Raw genomic sequence first — 22,346 nt, forward strand, 5'->3', positions numbered from 1 at the left:
TTAGTAATCTTTCAGCCAAGTTACTGCGAGGTATTAGCTACTGGCTTTCCTTCTGTTGATATTATTGACGGCTGTTGAGGCTCAATTTGCTCCAGAGGAGCTGGTTGGGGCTTGTGATATCATCGTCTGTTTCCTATGGAAAGGTGCAAAAGGTCTTGCAGGGGTCACAGCTACCGCCTGAGCTACGTACTGGTGTCGGTAAGGTCACTGTTTCACTCTCTCAGTCTCCACTGTCAGTAGTCGTTTCACTGTCACTGTTTCTTTCATTATTGATTGAATTGTTTTCCAGTTTGACGCTTATATTTGTTTTGATATTAGGAAACTTTTCTCCGTGATGCATAAACGTGTTTGACCAGTCAGATCAGGGAGCTTCACACGTGAGCTACAGTGTGACATAACCTGTGGTTTGTGCTGGATATGAGGTACTGTATGACACAACGGAGTGGTGGTAATATTGAGAGAAAAGGTCTGCGGCCAGTATACTTGCTCCCTTCCCGCGCTCTGCGTCCAACGTGTTTGTTCTCTCTTCCCGCGCTCTGCGTCCAATTTGCTCTCTTCCCGCGCTCTGCGTCCAATGTGTTTGCTATCTCTTTCCGCGCCCTGCGTCCAACGTGTTTCCTCTCTTCCCGCGCCCTGCGTCCAACGTGTTTGCCCTCTCTTCCCGCGCCCTGAGTCCAACGTGTTTGCTCTCTCTTCCCGCGCCCTGCGTCCAACGTGTTTGCTCTCTCTTCCCGCGCCCTGCGTCCAACGTGTTTGCTCTCTCTTCCCGCGCCCTGCGTCCAACGTGTTTGCTCTCTCTTCCCGCGCCCTGCGTCCAACGTGTTTGCTCTCTCTTCCCGCGCCCTGAGTCCAACGTGTTTGCTCTCTCTTCCCGCGCTCTGAGTCCAACGTGTTTGCTCTCTATTCCCGCGCTCGGAGCCCAGCGTGAAAGGGTGATTCCTCCGGCAACTAAATAAAATATAAAATGAACAAGAAAAACTCGTAAATAGACAAAATGAGCTTATGGAAATAAGATGCGGGACTAACGATTCCTTTTACGAATAAAATCTTTTACAACGCGATATAAGTACAATTGGAACTCATTCACGCAGTTGTATACACTGTGGCTCTCTGAGGCTTCCACAGTGACAGTCTGAGTCTCCCACAGTAACTGAGGCTCCCACAGTAACTGAGGCTCCCACAGTAACTGAGGCTCCCACAGTAACTGAGGCTCCCACAGTAACTGAGGCTCCCACAGTAACTGAGGCTCCCACAGTAACTGAGACTCCCACAGTAACTGAGGCTCCCACAGTAACTGAGGCTCCCACAGTAACTGAGACTCCCACAGTAACTGAGGCTCCCACAGTAACTGAGACTCCCACAGTAACTGAGGCTCCCACAGTAACTGAGGCTCCCACAGTAACTGAGGCTCCCACAGTAACTGAGACTCCCACAGTAACTGAGACTCCCACAGTAACTGAGACTCCCACAGTAACTGAGACTCCCACAGTAACTGAGACTCCCACAGTAACTGAGACTCCCACAGTAACTGAGGCTCCCACAGTAACTGAGACTCCCACAGTAACTGAGGCTCCCACAGTAACTGAGACTCCCACAGTAACTGAGACTCCCACAGTAACTGAGACTCCCACAGTAACTGAGGCTCCCACAGTAACTGAGGCTCCCACAGTAACTGAGGCTCCCACAGTAACTGAGGCTCCCACAGTAACTGAGACTCCCACAGTAACTGAGACTCCCACAGTAACTGAGTCTCCCACAGTAACTGAGACTCCCACAGTAACTGAGACTCCCACAGTAACTGAGACTCCCACAGTAACTGAGGCTCCCACAGTAACTGAGACTCCCACAGTAACTGAGGCTCCCACAGTAACTGAGACTCCCACAGTAACTGAGACTCCCACAGTAACTGAGACTCCCACAGTAACTGAGGCTCCCACAGTAACTGAGGCTCCCACAGTAACTGAGGCTCCCACAGTAACTGAGGCTCCCACAGTAACTGAGACTCCCACAGTAACTGAGACTCCCACAGTAACTGAGTCTCCCACAGTAACTGAGACTCCCACAGTAACTGAGACTCCCACAGTAACTGAGACTCCCACAGTAACTGAGACTCCCACAGTAACTGAGTCTCCCACAGTAACTGAGACTCCCACAGTAACTGAGACTCCCACAGTAACTGAGACTCCCACAGTAACTGAGACTCCCACAGTAACTGAGACTCCCACAGTAACTGAGACTCCCACAGTAACTGAGACTCCCACAGTAACTGAGACTCCCACAGTAACTGAGACTCCCACAGTAACTGAGACTCCCACAGTAACTGAGACTCCCACAGTAACTGAGACTCCCACAGTAACTGAGTCTCCCACAGTAACTGAGACTCCCACAGTAACTGAGACTCCCACAGTAACTGAGACTCCCACAGTAACTGAGACTCCCACAGTAACTGAGACTCCCACAGTAACTGAGGCTCCCACAGTAACTATCCTAACAATGGGCTCGTGTTCTTCCGGACGTCCATCTGCTGTTATGCAAATTATATTCACCACCAGCTAATTATGACCACAATATATATTTTTACAATGACAGCTTGGGCATGATAGTGGTTTTGTAAGGCTAGTTAAAAAACTATTTTGTTTAAAGTTCGCATTAATTTTGAGATGTTAAATCAAGTGGATTTGATTTAACTAGTGTCAGTGGATTGTAAATATTCAGAATTTTTGTGTGTGTGTTTTTCGTGCTATTGAGGAGTTTTTTTTTGTCAATGTGTTATTGTTTTGTGGGAGTCCCATATACATCACTCTGAGGGAGGTTTTGATGGCAACAAGAACAGGGTCGACAAGGAACAAGAGCAACAAATAAAGACCCCGACAGCAAGACACTCGTCTGCACCGTTCTTGCAGCAGTAGACTGAATGGGAATATTATGGTCCAGGATCGAGGCTCCTTTGGGAAAATTCACACTTCAAGCAGGACAACTTTATGGTTTGGATGCGAGCTGTGTTGACAGTGGTGGCTGCCTTCCACCACTGTGTGTTGACAGTGGTGGCTGCCTTCCGCCACAGGTTTCAGCCCCGCTCCTGTGCCAGGTAAGTCCATCACGGGATCACCATAGCCCGTGCTACTTGGAACTTTTAGTTCCCAGTAGCTGCATCTTAAACAACAGGTTTTGGTTGTCTGAACAACCCGTCATCCTAACACAGCGTCGCATTTTGACGTATAGTCTACCTAAGGCCAAAAATCGTCGTACTACAAAATGGCAGCGGCTCGCGAAATTGACATTATGTCTCGTTTTCTGTTATGGGTCCTCTGGGAGGGTAGACTAAGGGCACTTTAGTACGACACTTTCTTGACGTTGGGAAACCTTAAGGAAGAAGGGTTGCTCTGAGAGAGGTGTATATTGTGTTTATGGTCCATGCAATAGAAAACGGGATTTTGTTCTCATACCTGCTAGATGGGTGTCAAGCGCAGCGCTCGTTTTCTACGCGTTAGATCTGTGAATAACGATAAACTATAATAAATATGAACATAACACCATTAATGTTCTTGAAAGAATAAGAACTACGCGAGTTAGTAGCTTTGCAAGAATGTAGCTTCTTTAAAGCTACTAACGCGAGTTAGTAGCTTTGTAGAATGAATGTAGTTAGTAGCTTACTCAAGTATCAGTATGTGTACTTTAACCCATTGCACCTTCTCGTATATACATCTGCACCTTCTCGTATATACATCTGCACCTTCTCGTATATAAATCTGCACCTTCTCGTATATAAATCAATAAAATAAATTAATTAATCCTAGTGTCCCACTTACCTTATTTCGAATATTTATTCACTGATATTTTTTTCAAATTCAAAATTCAAAATGTTTATGCAGGTAAAAGTACATATATAGAAGATGAATTACAAAATAATGTTGAATTTATAGATAGAGCCAGTACATACAATACCTAAAGTCACTAATACGTACAGAGTTTCGGGCAAAAACTCACTTTCAAATTCAAAACGGACTAAAAATTTAGCTGAAAACTCACACAAATCACGACTCTCAGATCTTTTTCAATTTCAAGAATTTTTTCTTGAAAAAAAAATTTCAAGAAAAAAATTTCAATATTCAATTTTCAATTTGAAGAGTGTCAATTTCAACATTGTACACTTGAGCAGTAGAGTATAATGACACCCTCACGTCTGCCTGTCTTTCCTGCATTATAAAAGTGTACATAACTCCATGTATAGAGATTTAGAATCGTATTGTGAATTTATTTCCTGATCTGTTTTTATGTCATCTATAAATTTGGTGATGTTGTTATCCAGTCCGGCGTGTAGGTCATTAATGGTTGTAGGTTGTATGGCAAACAACATTCATACGCTAGATTTTCTTCTGACGCAATAAGGCCCCTTGTTTTCTTCCTATTCTCGAAATAGGAATTGGACCATTTTCTGTCTCCTATTCTTGATTAGTGTATTTATTGTTTATTCTGTACCTTTTTTTTTAGCTTTTTCTTTCTTCCCCAAACGGTTCTCCCTCATCTCTCCCTCCTATTTCTTGGTGTATCACCCCCTCCCTCTCCATCCTGCCTCTCCATCCATCCTCTCCATCGACATGTTTGCCCTTCCATAACATTAAGGAACTTGCGCCATTAAAGGGGAGAGTTTTGGAGGTTTGAGTCGTCAGCGGCACTCCGTTCACCCCCTTACCCTTCATCATACTACACGAGGTATGTCCCGTGGGGTATGTCCTGAGACACACCCCTCACACATGCAGGCTGGAGGGGTATGGGGTATATCTTGGGCCACGTGGGTATGTTAAAGCCCAGGGTGGCCCTTGCCTCAGGCTTGGCGGGTCGCAGTGGTACTAAATATGGTCCCGTTAGCAGCTCTAACTGCTCTAACAGCTGCTAACAACTCTAACAGCTCTAACAACTCTAACAGCTCTAACAACTCTAACAGCTGCTAACAGCTCTATCCATGGGTTAATGAGTGTAGTAACCTAGGGTGTAATTACTGGAATTACTGTTCTAACACGCTAATGATCGTGTTAATGGCTATTAACGTGAGTTGTAATTACTGTACTATACTAACAAATCTAACGTGATGTGTACGTCCAGTTTAAGTACTTATGTACTAATATTGAACGTACCTATGTACTGATAACAGGAGTAGTGACTATATGATCCATAGGCATACAGAAGTATTAACCAATCACTAAGTTTACTGGCGACCTTTTACAGTTTACCAGCTGAGGGGTGAGGAGTGTTGCAGTGTGTTGATAGTTGCAAGGCGTCTTCCACCAAGGTGTACACCAGGGTAAACCTCCATGTACAGAAGGTATACCGGACTACATATAATAAACAACATGCCTGAAACGCTTTGCGTAATAGTGGCTTTAGGCATTGTATGTACTAGCTCTATCTGTAACTCCATCAACTTTTGTATCTTACCTTGTATGTATGTACCTTACCTGGACAAAAATTTATTTATCTATTTATTTATTTACATATGAATTGAAAGTGAGCATGTTTCGGTCCAGGACTGGCCGGAAAGTGGTCACTTTCATTTCACTTCATAAGTGTGGGTTGAGTTGCTTGTTTCAGCCTCGTATTTTTCATACACTGTAGTTAGCATTTACTCCATCATAGGTTCTATGTGTAAATATAAAGGTACTGAAACACCTACAAGTAGTTTATAAACTTTTATATGTTGTGAGTAGTAAACCGGAATCCGGATAAGCGAGAGGCATTGGCGATTGCTTTTGAGGAGAAACCGAATCCTTATATACGATTAAACGGTGTAGAGGAACAGGAATCGGATATGCGAAAGGCATTGAGCGGTTGTCGACAACAACCATAAGTTTAATCCGGATAAGAAAAAGGAAACGAGAAATAATTTGCGTCGGTTACTGATGGTGCAATGAAGCAGTGTGTTGATAGGCGAATATTAGAAAGTGGCTCAAGGTTTTGGAGGGAAATGTCTAGGTAAGAGAGAAGGGGGAAACCGGATAACCTAGGGCAATGTGAGATTTTTTGGTGTGGTCTGGGCCAGTATCTGGATTTGTGAATGATGTAAAGTATTAAATCGGATAAAATGGGCATGGGGTTCGAGGCAAAAAGTGTCGCAGACTGGAATTTTGCTAAACAAGCTTTGAATAGTCAGCAGTAATGAGTATCAGCTAAGTTCGGTTTAGTGAGAGGTAGAAAAGGAGAGTGGTGTTGAGGAACGATGTTCGGATAAGCAAAGAGGTGCGGGCGTTGGGCAGTGTTGCGGTTCAGGTGGCAGGCCTGATCCAGGGCCCTCTCCTCCCACACCTGTCACCTGGAAAATATCCGTAAATAAATGCCGTCGTCTGCCAATAGAGAAAAGTAATAACCGTCCTGGTCCTGGTTGTCCCCTTAGCGACCACCTACATATCCAATGCGGGGTTCGGTTAAGTGAAAAGTCGGATAAATTAGGCGAAAGAGCGACCTGTGGAGTGTAACTGGTCGGGAGCGGACGCCTTCAGCCTCACGCACCTCTGGCCTCAGGGCAGCAACATTCCTCCACAGAAGACTGTTCCCGCTATATTTAGCAATGACCAGTTACAGCAGGTGTCAAAAAACATTTTGAGGGGCGGAACCCCCCTCAACAAGGCGTTGGAACCCCCTTATTTCATTTGTTTTTCTTAGCGCCCCCTCCTCTGTCGTGTGAGCGAGAGGGACGTCCCTCTGTCGAACGGAGAAATCATTATATTTCCTCCATTTCTGGATTTATATTTCAACCGAAACTGATTTTCTCTGACCCACCCTGTACAGCATGACCTCGTTAACTAGAACATGGTCATTTGGATCTATTATACACCATAAATTTGGTGAATAAGCATTGTTTCTGTTGGCATACAATAGGCGCGCCAGATTTCGACGCGCGAAAGCAGTCTAACATTTGAGGGGATACTATGAAGGATAGATATAACAGAAGTAACGGGTGTACGTGGGCAAGATCTCTCCTTCACATCCTACATACAGTCATGCCAGTAGTGTCCACACACAACAAGGCGTACAACTATAGACGCTCTTTAAATAACGTTGCCTTTTTCTGATTGCTCTACCTTTTACACACGAAGTAAAATGTTGTCTTTGATGGCCATTTATGGAAGCTGAACAGCTCTTTGACATATATTTGCGCTAAAACTCGTGTTTAGAATACAGACTGATGGCACCTTGAAAATCCTACACGCTGCTCTGTGAGGTGGCAACCATTCGCAACCCATGAAGCATTGGTATCTGAACCTTATAACAGGGGGTCCAAAGCATCATAATTCCGGCTTGCACCATCCCTTATGTTTGCTCTAGAGTACAAGGGAGTTTAAACCTTATTAAACCAGAGCAGAGAGGTGACAAATTCAAATTTCCGACGGAAAAACACCTGATCTTGAGGCGATTCTTCTCCTTGAGCTGCAAGAATCGCGGCCCTCTGGTGGCTGACTTTGAGGTCCTTGGTCAAGCGTCGACTATGCGTGTTGTTGTTGTTGTCCATGTTTCTACAAGCACCATCAGTGCTTTGTTGGAGTTATGAGGCCACTGCCTTCATGCTCTGGCTTAGACACTCTTGGTACTGCTTCCTGCTGCTGCTGCCTCTGCTGTTCCTGCTGTTGATGTTACTGCTTGCTGCTGATACAGGTGGTGGTGGTGGTGGTGGTTCTCTTGGCGCTTGTTGCTGTTACTGCAGCTGTTGTTGCTGTTCCTGCTGTAGATGTTACTGCTTGCAGCTGATACAGGTGGTGGTGGTGTTTCTCTTGATGGTTGTTGCTGTTGTTGTTGCTGCTGTTGCTGCTGCTGCTGTTGCTGTTCCTGCTGTTGATGTTACTGCTTGCTGCTGATACAGGTGGTGGTGGTGGTTCTCTTGGCGCTTGGTGCTGTTGTTGCTGCTGCCACTACCGCAAAGAATAGCAATAATAATATGACAAAAATCTGCTATAATACCTCATTAAACCTTATCCCAGAGAGAGAGAGAGAGAGAGAGAGAGAGAGAGAGAGAGAGAGAGAGAGAGATGAGAGAGAGAGAGAGAGAGAGAGAGAGAGACAGACAGACCCCAAACGCTAATTCTTCACCTTCCTGACCTTAGCTTAGCACCCAACAGGTAAGCTTCAGCAGGTGAAGGGCGGCAGGAGTCACCTGCAGGTGAAAGATGGCGTCCCCTTGAGACCCCTGGCTTCACACCCTCCGACCTCCTCACCCTAACACACCTCACACTAGTGTTTACCTCACTCTAGCAAAGTGGTGCAACCAGCGACAGTAGTTAGCTAAGGGATTAGGTGTTTACACACAGTTGGATGAGCTTGGGGACAGGTAAATAGTTAGACCAAGGTTGGGAAATAGGCTATATAGATGGGTTGTAATGACGGGTATGAGATTATTAACTTAAAATAGACACGCAATTGGAGCAAATAATGAGAAAATGGGCATGCAATAGAGGCTAATAATGGAAAATTTAGGGACAAATATTGGGAAAATAGAAATATAATGGGACAGTGAAATTTATCTATGTAACACAAACAATTATTATGAAAATATTAACATTTATAGAATCAATGACCAAATGACCACAATTATTTTCAAGGAAAATTTTTTAAACAAATTAATGCGAGGATTTACATGTTGGAAACATAGATAAGAATTCAATAGGCAAAATACAATTGCAAGTTAATCACTCTTGTAGTATTCAACAAGTGATTGATGTATTGATGTATTCAACAAGACTGATGTATTGTTCCCCATATTCATCCTGTAAGTGATAGTGTATTGTGCACCCCATACTCATCCTGTGAGTGGTAGTGTATTGTGCACCCCATACTCATCCTGTGAGTGGTAGTGTATTGTGCACCCCATACTCATGCTGTGAGTGGTAGTGTATTGTGCACCCCATACTCATCCTGATTGTGTCTACTGATATCAGTCAACTGATTGTGTTGCTTGACTCGTGCAAGTGTTTCGATTGACACATTACACCGACTGTCAACAACCTCCACAGAACACTTGCAACAATACTAAGGAAGTAGGAGAAATGCCAGACAGCCAGAAGACAGCCAATGACAATACTCATATTAAAAAAAAAACGGAACAGAAGAGATTTTAATATACAGACCACATTTGCCTATCGCGAGGACCGTGCTGAGAAAATATTACGGAGAAAATAAGTACAGGTACATGCCCATGAGGACAATACAGTGGAAGAGGTTGTGGAAGCCACCTCCACCCACCTCTGCCAGATTCAACAGAGAATTCGAACGTCATAAGGTCCAACAAGGCTAGTAGACGAGGCATAAAGAGCTAGACGCCACTTCTATATAATCACTGAAAGATAAGTCAGAACAAACGCACATATAATATCCAAACGTAGAGATTAATGATCACTTGGCGGAAGGGAGTCAATGAGGGCCACGTAGGAGCTGGGGTAAGGTTCACAGCTTCCTGTTGAACCCTCTAGAGGCTCTACCGTCTCCCCTCACCCCTGGCGACCTCTGGGGACCTGCTATTAACCTGTCGCGTATTGTCTGAGTTCCTCCTTCACGTCGCTGATTACCGCAATCCCGCCTCGTCCCGTTTCCCGGTGGTGTTTGCTCTCGAGTTATTCACTGTATAAACTCCCCGTAACTACCTAGGAGGCCTGTGACTGCTTAAAGTCGACGTGATTACCTAGGCCTGTGACTGCTTAAAGTCGACGTGATTACCTAGGCCTGTGACTGCTTAAAGTCGACGTGATTACCTAGGCCTGTGACTGCTTAAAGTCGACGTGATTACCTAGGCCTGTGACTGCTTAAAGTCGACGTGATTACCTAGGCCTGTGACTGCTTAAAGTCGACGTGATTACCTAGGCCTGTGACTGCTTAAAGTCGACGTGATTACCTAGGCCTGTGACTGCTTAAAGTCGACGTGATTACCTAGGCCTGTGACTGCTTAAAGTCGACGTGATTACCTAGGCCTGTGACTGCTTAAAGTCGACGTGATTACCTAGGCCTGTGACTGCTTAAAGTCGACGTGATTACCTAGGCCTGTGACTGCTTAAAGTCGACGTGATTACCTAGGCCTGTGACTGCTTAAAGTCGACGTGATTACCTAGGCCTGTGACTGCTTAAAGTCGACGTGATTACCTAGGCCTGTGACTGCTTAAAGTCGACGTGATTCACTGGATGCAGAAGAAAAGATGCTTTCAGGTGACCTGACCTTGTGGGGGGTCAGGTCGGTGAGGGAGGGGGGAGGGGGATGGAGACACAGGGAAGACGGTCATTATACGTGACCCAGATCTTGACCTCTGGCTGTAAATATTTTGAGGCTCTTGGGTGCTTACACGAGCACTCGAGAGCTCTGACACACACACTGGGACTCTTACACTCACTCACTCAAGAGCACTTACTCACATACACACAGGGTTCTGTACTCGGACCTATCCTGTTTCTGATATACGTGAATGATCTCCCAGAAGGTATAGACTCATTCCTCTCAATGTTTGCTCATAATGCTGGTTGATACCTGGTTGATGGGGTTCTGGGAGTTCTTCTACTCCCCATTGCTAATATTAAGAGGAGGATTGAGACAGAGGAAGATAGCAAGAGACTAAGTTCGAAAAGGTTCGGAGGTATGGAACTGAACTTCACGGCACTGGAAGACAAAAGAGTTAAGGGAGACATGACCACTACCCACAAAATTCTCAGAGGAATTGACAGGGTAGATAGATAAACTGTTTAACACGGGTGGTACGCGAACAAGGGGACACAGGTGGAAACTGAGTACCTAAATGAGCCACAGTGATGTTAAAAGAACTTTTTCAGTGTCAGAGTAGTTAACAGGTGGAATGCATTAGGCAGTGATGTGGTGGAGGCTGGCTCCATACACAGTTTTAAATGTAGATATGATAGAGCCCAGTAAGCTCAGGAATCTGTACACCAGTTGATTGACAGTTGAGAGGCGGGACCAAAGAGCCAGTGCTCAACCTCCGCAAGCGCGCGCGCGCACGCACACACACACACACACACACACACACACACACACACACACACACACACACACACACACACACACACACACACACACACACACACACACACACACACACACACACACCTTCCTATCCACACTACTACGCCCCATCATGGTGTGAGTGCCTGGTGTGTACACACACACATGTGCACCAGGAACCACACACGTGACTCCACTCTCCCTCCCCCTCCCCCCCCCCCCCCGAGCTCCAATTACACACACAGCGACAAGAACCTTCATTAATATCGTAGACTTCTATCAATGTATACATATAATGTATACATATCTGTGTTATACATATCTTATACATTATATACAGGATTTTCAGTAGAATTCTGAATATGAAATGTGCTTATTTTCTGCCTCTGGATGCTAGGACACGAGGTAACATGTCTTAGCATGTACCAGATCTTTGCAAAGGCTCATAGTAACAGCTTATACATTATACCTTATACCCCATCACATTATACCTTATACCAGCACATTATATTCAACCCGTCCTCCTAATAACCCCACCGTATTTTGACGTCTACTTTATCTATGGGTCAAAGTTGTCGCCCAAGAAGATGGCAGCGAAATGGGTATATCCCGTGGGTCCACTGGAAGGTTGGGAAAGGCACTTTAGTACGGCATTTTTTTGACGTTTGGGGCGACGCTGGGGAGGACACGTCACTTGGGCGGGCGGGCCTTCGTCAGGGGAGAGCGAGGGGGGTTATTCATTTGTTTATATATGTGGTTATATGAGAGTGGTAGCGTGCAAGAAGGTCTCGATCTTTGATGTATAACTCACACGCTCTCACAACACATATATCCGCCTCTCACACATAGTTGTGAATAAGGAAACCCTCTCCTACATACAGGATTCACTTCCCTTCCCGTTACCCTTCCTCTGTACGCCCACTTCCTCTCTCTTCTTCCCTTACTCCTTCCCTATTCGTCAGGTGTAGAGGAGTGTGACAGAGAGAGGGAGCGAGGAGCGACAGGTGCAGGAGAGGTCCTCTTGCTGGTCACGAGTTGTGGAGCGAAACAGTGTGTGCTCTCTGGAACACCTCGCCTCGCCCTCTAGTTAAGGGAGAAAGAGAGAGAGAGTGAGTGTGCTACCGGGCTATTTCATGCCCGTGCCACCTTTAGGGATGGCTTAATCTTTATCAATCAATCAGTCAATCAGAGAATGTGTACTCACTTAATTGTGCTTGCGGGGTTCAGCTTTGGCTCTTTGGTCCCCAATCAACTGGTGTACAGATTCCTGAGCCTATTGGGCTCTATCATATCTACATTTGTACATTTGACAACTGTGTATGGAGTCAGCCTCCACCACATCACTTCCTAATGCATTCATTTGTTAACTACTCTGACGCTAAATAGTTCTCTCTAATGTCTCTGTGGCTCATGTGGGTACTCATTTTCCACCTGTGACCCCTTGTGCGTGTATCCCCTGTGTTAACTAAACTTTTTTTATCTACCCCAATTAGTTCCTCTGAGAATCCTGTATGTGGTGATCACGTCTCCCACTAACTCTCCTGTCTTCCAGCGGTGTGAGGTTTAGGTCCCGTAGTCTCTCCCCGTTGCTCATACCCCTCAGCTCAGGTACTAGTCTAGTGGCATATCTTTGAACTTTCTCCAATTCGGTCATGTGCTTGACTAGATACGGATTCCACGCTGGGGCTGCAAACTCCAGGAGTGGTATGACGTATGTGTGTGATTTACTATTTGTATTTACTATTTTGTATCTGTGTAGACTAATAATCTGTAGACTAATCTGTGTATACTAATTAGTTGACTCACACGACTGATCAAAAGCAAATGTAATCAGAAATGTATCTTCGAAACATGTAACACAAATATAAAATAACTTGTTGGGGTTGTAAGGTTTAAGATCATGGTGAGGGAGGATACCAATTCCCTGTGACCCATCCCGATGCCACTGTAGAGACTCTCTGATTCATACTCCTTACTTATAGTTTTTAGCTTTGGCGCTAAAAATAGCACAAGCAAAAGCATCAAGCAGGAAAAACTATAAAAGACTGATGGCTGTTTACAGCGAAGCGTAAGAGTCCGCGCTAACTAGCGGTCTTGTTTATACTTGAGAGAGAGAGAGTGAGAGTGAGAGTGAGAGTGAGAGTGAGTGTGAGTGTGAGTGTGAGTGTGAGTGTGAGAGTGAGAGTGAGAGTGAGAGTGAGTGTGAGTGTGAGAGTGAGAGTGAGAGTGAGAGTGTGTAACAATTTCGCGCCAGTGCCCGTGTACGCGACTCCCGCCCAGTCGCCACCGGAACGTGAACGACGCATTGCGCACCCGCGCTTCGCTGCCCTTCATTTCTTCCACTCCTTCCTCACCTCATAGCTTCGTCTCCATCATCTTCTCTCCCCCCACCTCACAGCTTAGTCTCCCTCATCTTCTCACCCTACGTCACAGCCTCGCCGCCCCGCAGTACTCAATTGTAGCACCCCGCAGTACTCGCAGTACATGAATGTAACAACTCTTGTATATATCTCAAAAAAAAATCCCGCCTCATTTTCGTAATCACCCAGACTCATAAACAAGGGAGAAATGAGGGCGGAGGGGGTGAGGTGATGGGGGTGATGAAGGGATATAACAGTTATTCTCTCCGGTGTAAATTACGGGCTCACCATAGCCCGTGCTACATGGACACTTCGTTCTGAGTAGCTAAATCTAAAACAACAACAACAACATCCGGTGTATACGTACTTCTATACTTCCTCATTATGCGGGTGTATGAGCAAGGGTGTAAGTATATGTGAGTGTATGTTTACATATCCTTAGGGCGTATGAGTATTTACAGAGATGAGGGAGTGATCAGTATATATGAATTAGTTAGGAATAAATGCGAGGGAATCTTCATTTTGGAAAATTTTTAGTGTGCATGAGTAAGCTTAAATAATTGAATATGTAATTTTTTTAGCTTACTCATATGAGTAAGTATGAGAGTGAATGAGGAGGGTGAGTTACTCATACTGGATATGAAGGCTTCTCCCCCCCCCCTCCCCCGAGACTTGTGGGTGTGTACTCACCTATATATACTCATCTAAATGGTCGTGTAAGGGCAATCAACAACATCTTCAGTTAATTTTCAAGCACCTTTACGTTAAATTTGAATTAAATCCATTCCATTCTTATGCAATTCTTACAATGTAGTCCTTTCTTGCCTCTGTGTCTCATTTATGCCTCTTTATTTCCATATATTCGTTCTTGTGTTCTTTGTTTTCAACACTGGTTCTTTGTCTAGATTGTCAGTTCTTTTTTAATATCTTATATGTCGTTGTCATGTCTCTTTTGCTCCTTTCCTCCAATATTGTGAGGTATAGTTCTCCCAGTCTTTCCTCATAGTTCAGTTTCCTCAGTATCAGTATAGCAACATATAACAATATCATTATATCAGTATAATGCTATTATCATATAGCAGTATATCAATATGGAAATAAGGCATCTTTAAACGTGTTGTGGAAATTGGCCTCCAGCATATACGTTAGGTAATAAAACTGAGTGGCTTACGTGTGAGCTGCTGGGAGAGGGAGGGAGAGGTGTCTGGGAGAGTGAGGGAGAGGTGTCTGGGAGAGGGAGGGAGAGGTGTCTGGGAGAGTGAGGGAGAGGTGTCTGAGGGAGGGAGGGAGAGGTGTCTGGGAGAGTGAGGGAGAGGTGTCTGGGAGAGGGAGGGAGAGGTGTCTGGGAGAGTGAGGGAGAGGTGTCTGGGAGAGGGAGGGAGAGGTGTCTGGGAGAGTGAGGGAGAGGTGTCTGGGAGAGGGAGGGAGAGGTGTCTGGGAGAGTGAGGGAGAGGTGTCTGGGAGAGGGAGGGAGAATACAGGAGAGTTAGATCCATAAATGACATGAAAAGCAAGCTGGCCGCCCTCACTTGATGCTCATACATAATACATACATACATACATACATACATACATACATACATACATACATACATACATACATACATACATACATACATACATACATTCATACATACATACAAGGTATTAGAGGCTCGTTATGAAGCGCTTCGCGGAACACTTTAGTAGAAATAGCCTAAGTTACTCTATCACTTTGAGATGTATTTCTTTCTTGTCTCAATAAACATACTGAACTTGTAGTCCATAATTTGTCTCGAAGCACCAGCTTGGCTTCAATGCTGGCCGTCATGTCTAACGAAACTAATAGAGTTCTGCGATGAAATGACAATGAAGAAGATGAGGGAGAGAGAAGAGTGAATTCGTTGGTTGCCAGAAATGAGTGTAAACCTATCCTCGCTTGAAAACGCTCCTAAACAAACTGACATAGCCGGAAAAGTAGTTGGGTGGGTGAGAGTGTACCTCTCTGAGAGGAAACAGAGGGTAATGGTGAGAGAAGATAAGTGGTGCAGATGTTACCGGGGACTTAAGTTAAAGTACGTTTATTGAGACAAGAAAATACATCTCAAAGGGATTGAGTAAGCCTAGGCTATTTCTACCCCCAAGAACCGGGACCCCATTACGTTCTTGATATACATCAACGCCCTGACACAAAATATAGTCATCTATACTCATGTTGACCAGACCACACACTAGAAATTGAAGGGACGACGACGTTTCGGTCCGTCCTGGGACCATTCTCAAGTCGATTGTCGACTTGACAATCGACTTGAGAATGGTCCAGGACGGACCGAAACGTCGTCGTCCCTTCAATTTCTAGTGTGTGTCTGGTCAACATACTTCAGCACGTTATTGTGACTCATCGCCTGCATCTATACTCATGTTGCAGATGCATAATGAATTAGAATTACGAATTAACATTATGAGAGGCTACGCGAAGATCTGAAGAGACCAGCAGTGGTTGGGCAGTTTATTGACTGTAACTCTGATAAGTCGAAAGTATTGAAGATATGTAATGGAGAGAAGATACTAAGGGCAGTTCAGACAGCTGGGAGGAAGCTCATTGAACTAGAGTATTCAAGATCCTAAAAATAAGAGGTCCTCAAAACTATATACAACCTACGTAAGACCAACCCTGATTATGGAGTTCTAGCATAGGGTTAGGGAGGGGTTAGGGAACTATTACTCGTACATGTAAACATAGCTAGATGAGTGCTTCCACGTGAGCATATACCTATATCAATACATTTCTGTATAAATATAATCAGTGAGTAACTGAGAGTGAGGGGGAGGCAACAAGAAAAGATGACTAGGAAAAGTAAACTCCTTTGACTTCTTTTATTCTCTCATTCCTCTTTTATCCACATCTTCTCATTTCCAGCCTCCATTCCCCCTCTCCGTCCCTTCCATTGGTGACAGGCCTACTGGGCTACGGCCAAGAATGATATTTCTTGCGACCAAAATGTTCACCTCAGCAAGTGTGACAGCGAGGGGCGTAGGACTTCCCTCTGGCTACCTAGCCTCTTCTCTCGATTTGCCACTCCGTGAAAAATACAACTGTTTTACCTAACCAGAATCGTACAAACCCAAGCAACCCACCTAACTCATCATGACTGATACTTAGATAGCGTCAATTTACAATGCTTTTATTTTTACTGGTGAGTTAAAATTATAATGGATTGGTCCATTCCGTAAAAAATGCGACGTGTGAAGGAAGAGGACCGGATAGGCTTCCTCTTACTCGCTCTCTTTTGTTTTATCTCTCCCTTCTCTTCCTAATTATATAATCACTTTTCACGCTCAAATCACAAGAACGTGATATATCTATTGAAGCCGTACAATGGGATCGAAACTGCGTCCCCTAGAATCGATCCCATCGTTCGGTTTCAATATTTTATCATATCACCTTATCGTAATTCGCAGTGGCACAACTTTTATAATTATGCGGTCGAGGTTTGCTGAAGTGTCTTGCGTGGAAATAGACTTAACACACACACGCACTCAACGAAAACTTCATCCAAACTGCCAAAGTTCGACAGTACGTCTGAATATATAATAGCATATTGCTTTTGTGTTCTTGCTATTTTATGTGATGGCTGAAGTTTTTTGGTTGCCTTTGTTGTGGGTCCCGGACACTGGACTAACACGGTATTGGTCTTGTTTTGATTGTGGCACTTGGACTTATCACCATTACTCGTGATCACCGTGACTCTTGATCACTATATCACTCTTGACTGTATAACTCTTGATCACCATCACTTACGATTCCTTGAGCTGTGTGTTCAAGGAATTATGAGATTTAAAAAAGAAATTAATTTTGCCCCGAGGGGCGAGTTTATTGGGCAGCGCCACTCATCCTGTGAGTGGACACACCGCCATAGCAGCATGTACAACACTCCCCAATTGGAAGAAACCCCGCTGGGTTGTTCATCCTGTCACTTGTACCCAGACGCAGCTGGGACTTGTGTGTGTGTGTGTGCGTGATTAAGTTGAGAACTAAAGTGAAATAATGTAGCTGTATTACCCAGTGTCATGTGGTACCCGTCCTCGTGCCGGCCATTTAAACTTGCAACCCGTTCTCGCACTTGCTTACTGTCAATATTGGCTTATTTAATAAGTGCATAGTGACATACTAATTGATTGTGACTTTTTTAGTTTACCTTGAAAAGCTTCATAGAAAACACCGACCTCACCTAACCTTCTTAGTATGTAAGATAAGCATCTGATTGCTTCTTATTACAATTATTACTTAACCTATCAACGGTATAGGTTAAGTAATAAAAGTAATTAAGAAGCAGTAAGATGCTATCTTAACATACTAAGAAGGTTAGGTGAGGTCGGTGTTTTCTATGAAGCTTTTCAAGGTAAACTAAAAAATTGACAATCAATTAGTATGTCACGTCTGCACTTATTAAATAAGCCAATATTGAGTAAAAGCAAGTGAAACTTGCCAACGCTGCCCGTCCGCCTGAGAACCTCCTTGTTCCAGGCGCCGCTTCACTCCTCAAACGCTCCTAACATCTGATGTTATTTATTTATCCACTCTGATAATGTGTTTATTTTAATAGTGTTAGCTGCAACAGTCCATTTATGTACGTTCGACCAAATAGTTGCTGAAAGTAGTAACTTTTTCCAAGGATGGTTTAAAAGTTCTTGACATTAGCGTCACTACTCTGCGCTAGGCTTTGTAGCCTAGTACTATCTTCATGACCATTTTGTAACAAAATTGAAAAAAACTGGTGAAATATATATACAGGTACTTTCCGTAAGAATTGTGTTTTTATATTTTTAATTTAGGAGCTAGAAGCCTATCCTAACTTGTAACCTGTTTACAAGGTTACTACCATAAACTACACTTTATGGTAGTTTAGCTTTTTGTATAATAATTAAATTTCACTTTTATGTCATGACCACCAAGGAGAGATCAGTTTATGCAGTCCTAGTAGGAATACAATAATTTAGTGACTTTTTTTTTTAATCGGCGCATAAGCCACGTTACTTCGATCTGAATGTACTTCAGACAGTATGAAGTAGGGGAGGAGTAATTAGATTGGTTCGTCTGAACATTTGCTCTTTCGCCATATCTTTATCTCTGTTTCTGTCTATCTCTGCTTATTTTGGTTTATCCTTGATGGTGGTATAGCTAATTCTGGAGAACTTATAGGACTCGAACTCGGGACTATAGATTTAATTTTTAGATATATAACCCAAAATGGTTGAGTGATTCTAGCATGAATCTTGTGTTTCTTATGTCCTTCATTTGGGAGGAAATAGACAAATAAACTCGCCAAAGTTCGTTTTACAGTTTTATTAGGTCTGACGCGTGTCGCTGAAGCACTCCTCGACATCTTCGAAGGCAGAGGAAGTGCCAGTGCAAATTGGCAGAGGTGACAGTATATATATATTCCATGTACGATGAGGCGACGTGGGGCAAGATTTCCCAGATGAGGGCACGGGGCAATCTTGCCCTGCATTCTCAGCACCTTGCATATGACCACCACACTCCTCGCTCTGCTAGCCCACCAATGTTTACATCACACTCACAAGCAATGCAGTTCTGGTTGTAAGTTGCTTGACAAGCTTTAAAGTACATTATATGAATGTTTGCAATGCATTATATTGCTGTTTGCAATATGAAATACAGCTCTACAATAAGCATGTCAGCAGGAGATTTACAAATTATATAAAGACAAGCATTAGCAATAAATATTTATTGCCTTAAGAATCAGCATACTTAAAATACACCAATTGACATGAACTTATGTTAGGATTGGCCTTATCGAAATATGAAAATAACAACAAAGACTCGTTATAGTCGTTTACCACAACAAGAATAAGAACCTGGAAGTGTTCGAGACAAATAGGTTATTTTACACATGGAACATTAACAACCTCCCCTGAGCACCAGACCATTGTCAGACAGCAGGTATGTGGAGCAGGAGTGCTCCTGGCGTAGTGGTGCGAGGAGACGTAGAGAAGAAGTGGGAGGGCAGAGGAGAGTGGAGGAACGAGGAGAGGCAGAGCAGAGGAGGACGGTGGAGCGAGGATAGACAGAAGAGGATGGCATAGCAAGGCGAGGTAGAGAAGAAGTGTTAGAGGAAATAGAAGGCGGTGAAGCGAGGAGAGATAGAGGAGAAGAGGTAGAGACAAGGTAGAGCAAGAAGAGGGTGGTGGCGCGGCCGGTGGTGGGTCAGTCGGGCTGCGCGCACTGTACGGGTCGGAGGTCGGAGCGACTACTGCAGTACCGGCGGCTCCACCGTACGAGTCTGGGCCTATGGAGCAGGGTATAGCAGGTGCATATATATTGCTAATTAACAAGACTACGTGTGCGAGTGTCTGGCCAAGACCAGTGTGCGATGTTTCCTGCGTATGATGCAACATCTGTTTGGCCAAGGACCTTTCCGGGCGGCTTTGAAGGCCTCGGCTAGAATTTAGATTTTAACGTGAAAATTGATAGTAAAAATATGAATTATGTTTGACGTAGTTGTATTATGTTTGGTGGAGAAAGAGGGGGCCGTTGTGGTTAAGAAAGTAGGCTGTTGCGCCTCGCGAGCCGCTCGGAAAATGTCCCACCCTTGTCAGATCTTGTTTTCCTAGCCAGGTGTGAGGTGTCACCTTATCAGAGTAATATTTACTTCTCATCCCAGTCATTAATATACAAGGTTCGCTAAAATTTAAATACCTGACATCCATATTGATTATTAAAGTATTCGTTCGCATATTTCAGCGCGGCCTTCAAATATATCCACTGCTGAAGAAATTGTGCAGACGTTCTTCCCCCTACGTTCTAACAAGCACCTTTGGCGTGGTCTTCTAACTTAACACGCGAATGGCAACTTAACCCTCAAGGTGTGACCGAGTTGGCCCCCTTAACCTGAGAGATATATAAGGAAGTTGTGTTGGCAGCCCTGCGGAGGCGAGCATGGCCGGATACCTGGCACTCAGATCCATGGAGGGCAACGGTGAGTACGTCTCTCTCTCTCTTCCTTCCCCAACTCCTTATAATTAACAGGTTTCCTGTGGTATTTCCCTGTCCAAGATATACACTCTTGGTTGTGTGTGTGTTTCCAGTAAGCCAGGTTGGTGATACAAGTGGTTAGTAAGTGTTACGTGTAAGTCAGGTGCTGCGTCATTTCGTGGAGGCGACTCAAGGTTCGACTCCTGGTTTTCGAAGGGGTGGAAGGTGTGTGTGTTTGTGGAAAGTTATTTTCTGAAATGTACTGACAAGATGTTTACCAATTAGAACAACTATTTAGATCATGTTCAGACATAGCTGCTTGGGGAAGATGAATCAGTATGACGTCACTGTCTCAAATGAGCTGTCCTTGTGGCAGGGATAAGATATTGTGTTTAACACAAATATATATTTTTTGGGTAGTGATACATGAAGGTCGGTGAGAACAAACCAAATTTCACATTAATTCTTATACCAAAAATATGGCAGTCATATTCAAATTTATTAAGTTTTGTGTAGTTGAGTTTCTTCATTTACAAGTATGGAAATTCATTTCCAAACTATATAAGACATTCTAAATAAAATATAAATAAACAAATATATATATACTGTATATAGGCGTAGCCTAGCATGTTCATTTGACAATGGTTGTATCATGTTTACAGTTTCTACATATTACCGTGATTTTCTTGATATGCTGAGAATGAACATTGAGAGTCAAGCATAATAATTTGTTATTTGGAGTGAAATTTGAAGAGAATACTTTAATGGTTATCTTGTGTTATTACCAGAGAATATCTCTTATCCATGAGTTTTATCAATAAGTGTGTTGCCCAAGGCGTAATTACCATTACTGTGGATTTTGTTAATGTATTGAAATATCTATCATTGTGATGATAGTAGTCGTATCACTAATATTTTGTATATATATACAATTTTCGTTTGACATATCTTCACTTTCATTATCGTTGCTGCCATATTCTGGGACATCATGGCGTTAGGGTGTTTCTTTTATTCTTGTGCTCTGGTGTGGATCCAGTTCTTATTAATGAGGAAGGGGGGGGGGGTCTTGTTAGCCACACAGTGTGTTGTTCTTCCCTTATGAGGTGGGACTGTTGTGGACCACAGTGTGTGTCCTTCCACTATGAGGTGGGACTGTTGTGGTCCACAGTGTGTGTCCTTCCACTATGAGGTGGGAATGTTGTGGACCACAGTGTATGTCCTTCCACTATGAGGTTGGGACTGTTGTGGACCACAGTGTATGTCCTTCCACTATGAGGTGGGACTGTTGTGGTCCACAGTGTGTGTCCTTCCACTATGAGGTGGGAATGTTGTGGACCACAGTGTATGTCCTTCCACTATGAGGTGGGACTGTTGTGGACCACAGTGTATGTTCTTCCACTATGAGCTGGGACTGTTGTGGACCATATGCAGGCCCCCTTAACCATGCTCTCACATAGCAGAGGTGTCGATAGGTAAGCCCTTGTTGTAAATTTCTGTGTGAACATAGGTCATGGGAAGAATAATACAGATGAATGCAGACAGAAAAAGAAAAAGGTAACAGACACATGCAGAGAGGCATAGACAGTCACAGACAGACAAGGAAAAGAGACAGACAACTACATACAGACAAGTACAAATAGAGACATATAGCTATAGACAGATGCGGGCAGAGAGATGCAGATACTCACAGACAAACACAGCCATAGAAATATACAGAGACACCGACATAGTCATTAAAAGGGGTTGATTGTGGAAGGTGTGAGAAGAGTAGCTGAGTCAGAAAACAGGTGTTGTGAGTGGTGGTAGGACGGCCCTGACTGACTGACTGACTGACTGAGGTAGTGTGACAGGGGGGCATGACTCTCTAGGGTGGTATGTAGAAGTGACTGGTGGTGAGTGTCGATGACTGGCTGAATCCAGTAAGGTGATATGTTATTAAATCTGTTTTAAATCATTTCATAACTTGTATTTGTTAATAGTCAAATTGATAACATTTTAATTATCATTACTACTGATTTTTTATATC

The 22,346-nt window shown here is 43.9% G+C and overlaps 2 protein-coding genes across 2 annotated transcripts in view; one reads left to right on the forward strand and one right to left on the reverse strand.

Annotated features, from left to right (window-relative positions):
* Positions 1-1,079: 1,079 nt before the first annotated feature.
* LOC138371169 (streptococcal hemagglutinin-like) lies at positions 1,080-15,154 on the reverse strand. Its single transcript, XM_069336004.1, has 3 exons — positions 15,095-15,154; positions 7,692-7,901; positions 1,080-2,552 (listed from the first exon to the last, which is right to left on the reverse strand). The coding sequence occupies exons 1-3, from the start codon at positions 15,152-15,154 to the stop codon at positions 1,080-1,082; spliced, it is 1,743 nt and encodes a 580-aa protein (XP_069192105.1).
* Positions 15,155-19,345: 4,191 nt separating this feature from the next.
* The window catches only part of LOC123768462 (transient receptor potential channel pyrexia), a 47,246-nt gene continuing 44,245 nt past the window's right edge, over positions 19,346-22,346 (forward strand). Inside the window, exons 1-2 of the mRNA XM_045759017.2 lie at positions 19,346-19,655; positions 20,090-20,324. Coding sequence (XP_045614973.2) covers positions 20,285-20,324 — 40 coding nt within the window. The 5' untranslated portion in view covers positions 19,346-19,655; positions 20,090-20,284. The remainder of the gene's footprint in view (positions 19,656-20,089; positions 20,325-22,346) is intronic.

This window comes from Procambarus clarkii, chromosome 35 (assembly GCF_040958095.1).
Source record: "Procambarus clarkii isolate CNS0578487 chromosome 35, FALCON_Pclarkii_2.0, whole genome shotgun sequence".
Classification (NCBI taxonomy): domain Eukaryota; kingdom Metazoa; phylum Arthropoda; class Malacostraca; order Decapoda; family Cambaridae; genus Procambarus; species Procambarus clarkii.

Bases quoted from the DNA above. Each gene is read 5' to 3' on its own strand.
- LOC138371169 (XM_069336004.1), bottom strand. From the start codon at position 15,154: ATGACGGCCAGCATTGAAGCCAAGCTGGTGCTTCGAGACAAATTATGG. The intron at 7,902-15,094 runs GTATGTTTATTG...TCTTTGCGGTAG, and splicing joins AATTATGGACTACAAGTTCA to TGGCAGCAGCAACAACAGCA. The intron at 2,553-7,691 runs GTAACAGCAACA...GGTCATAATTAG, and splicing joins GAACAGCAACAACAGCTGCA to CTGGTGGTGAATATAATTTG.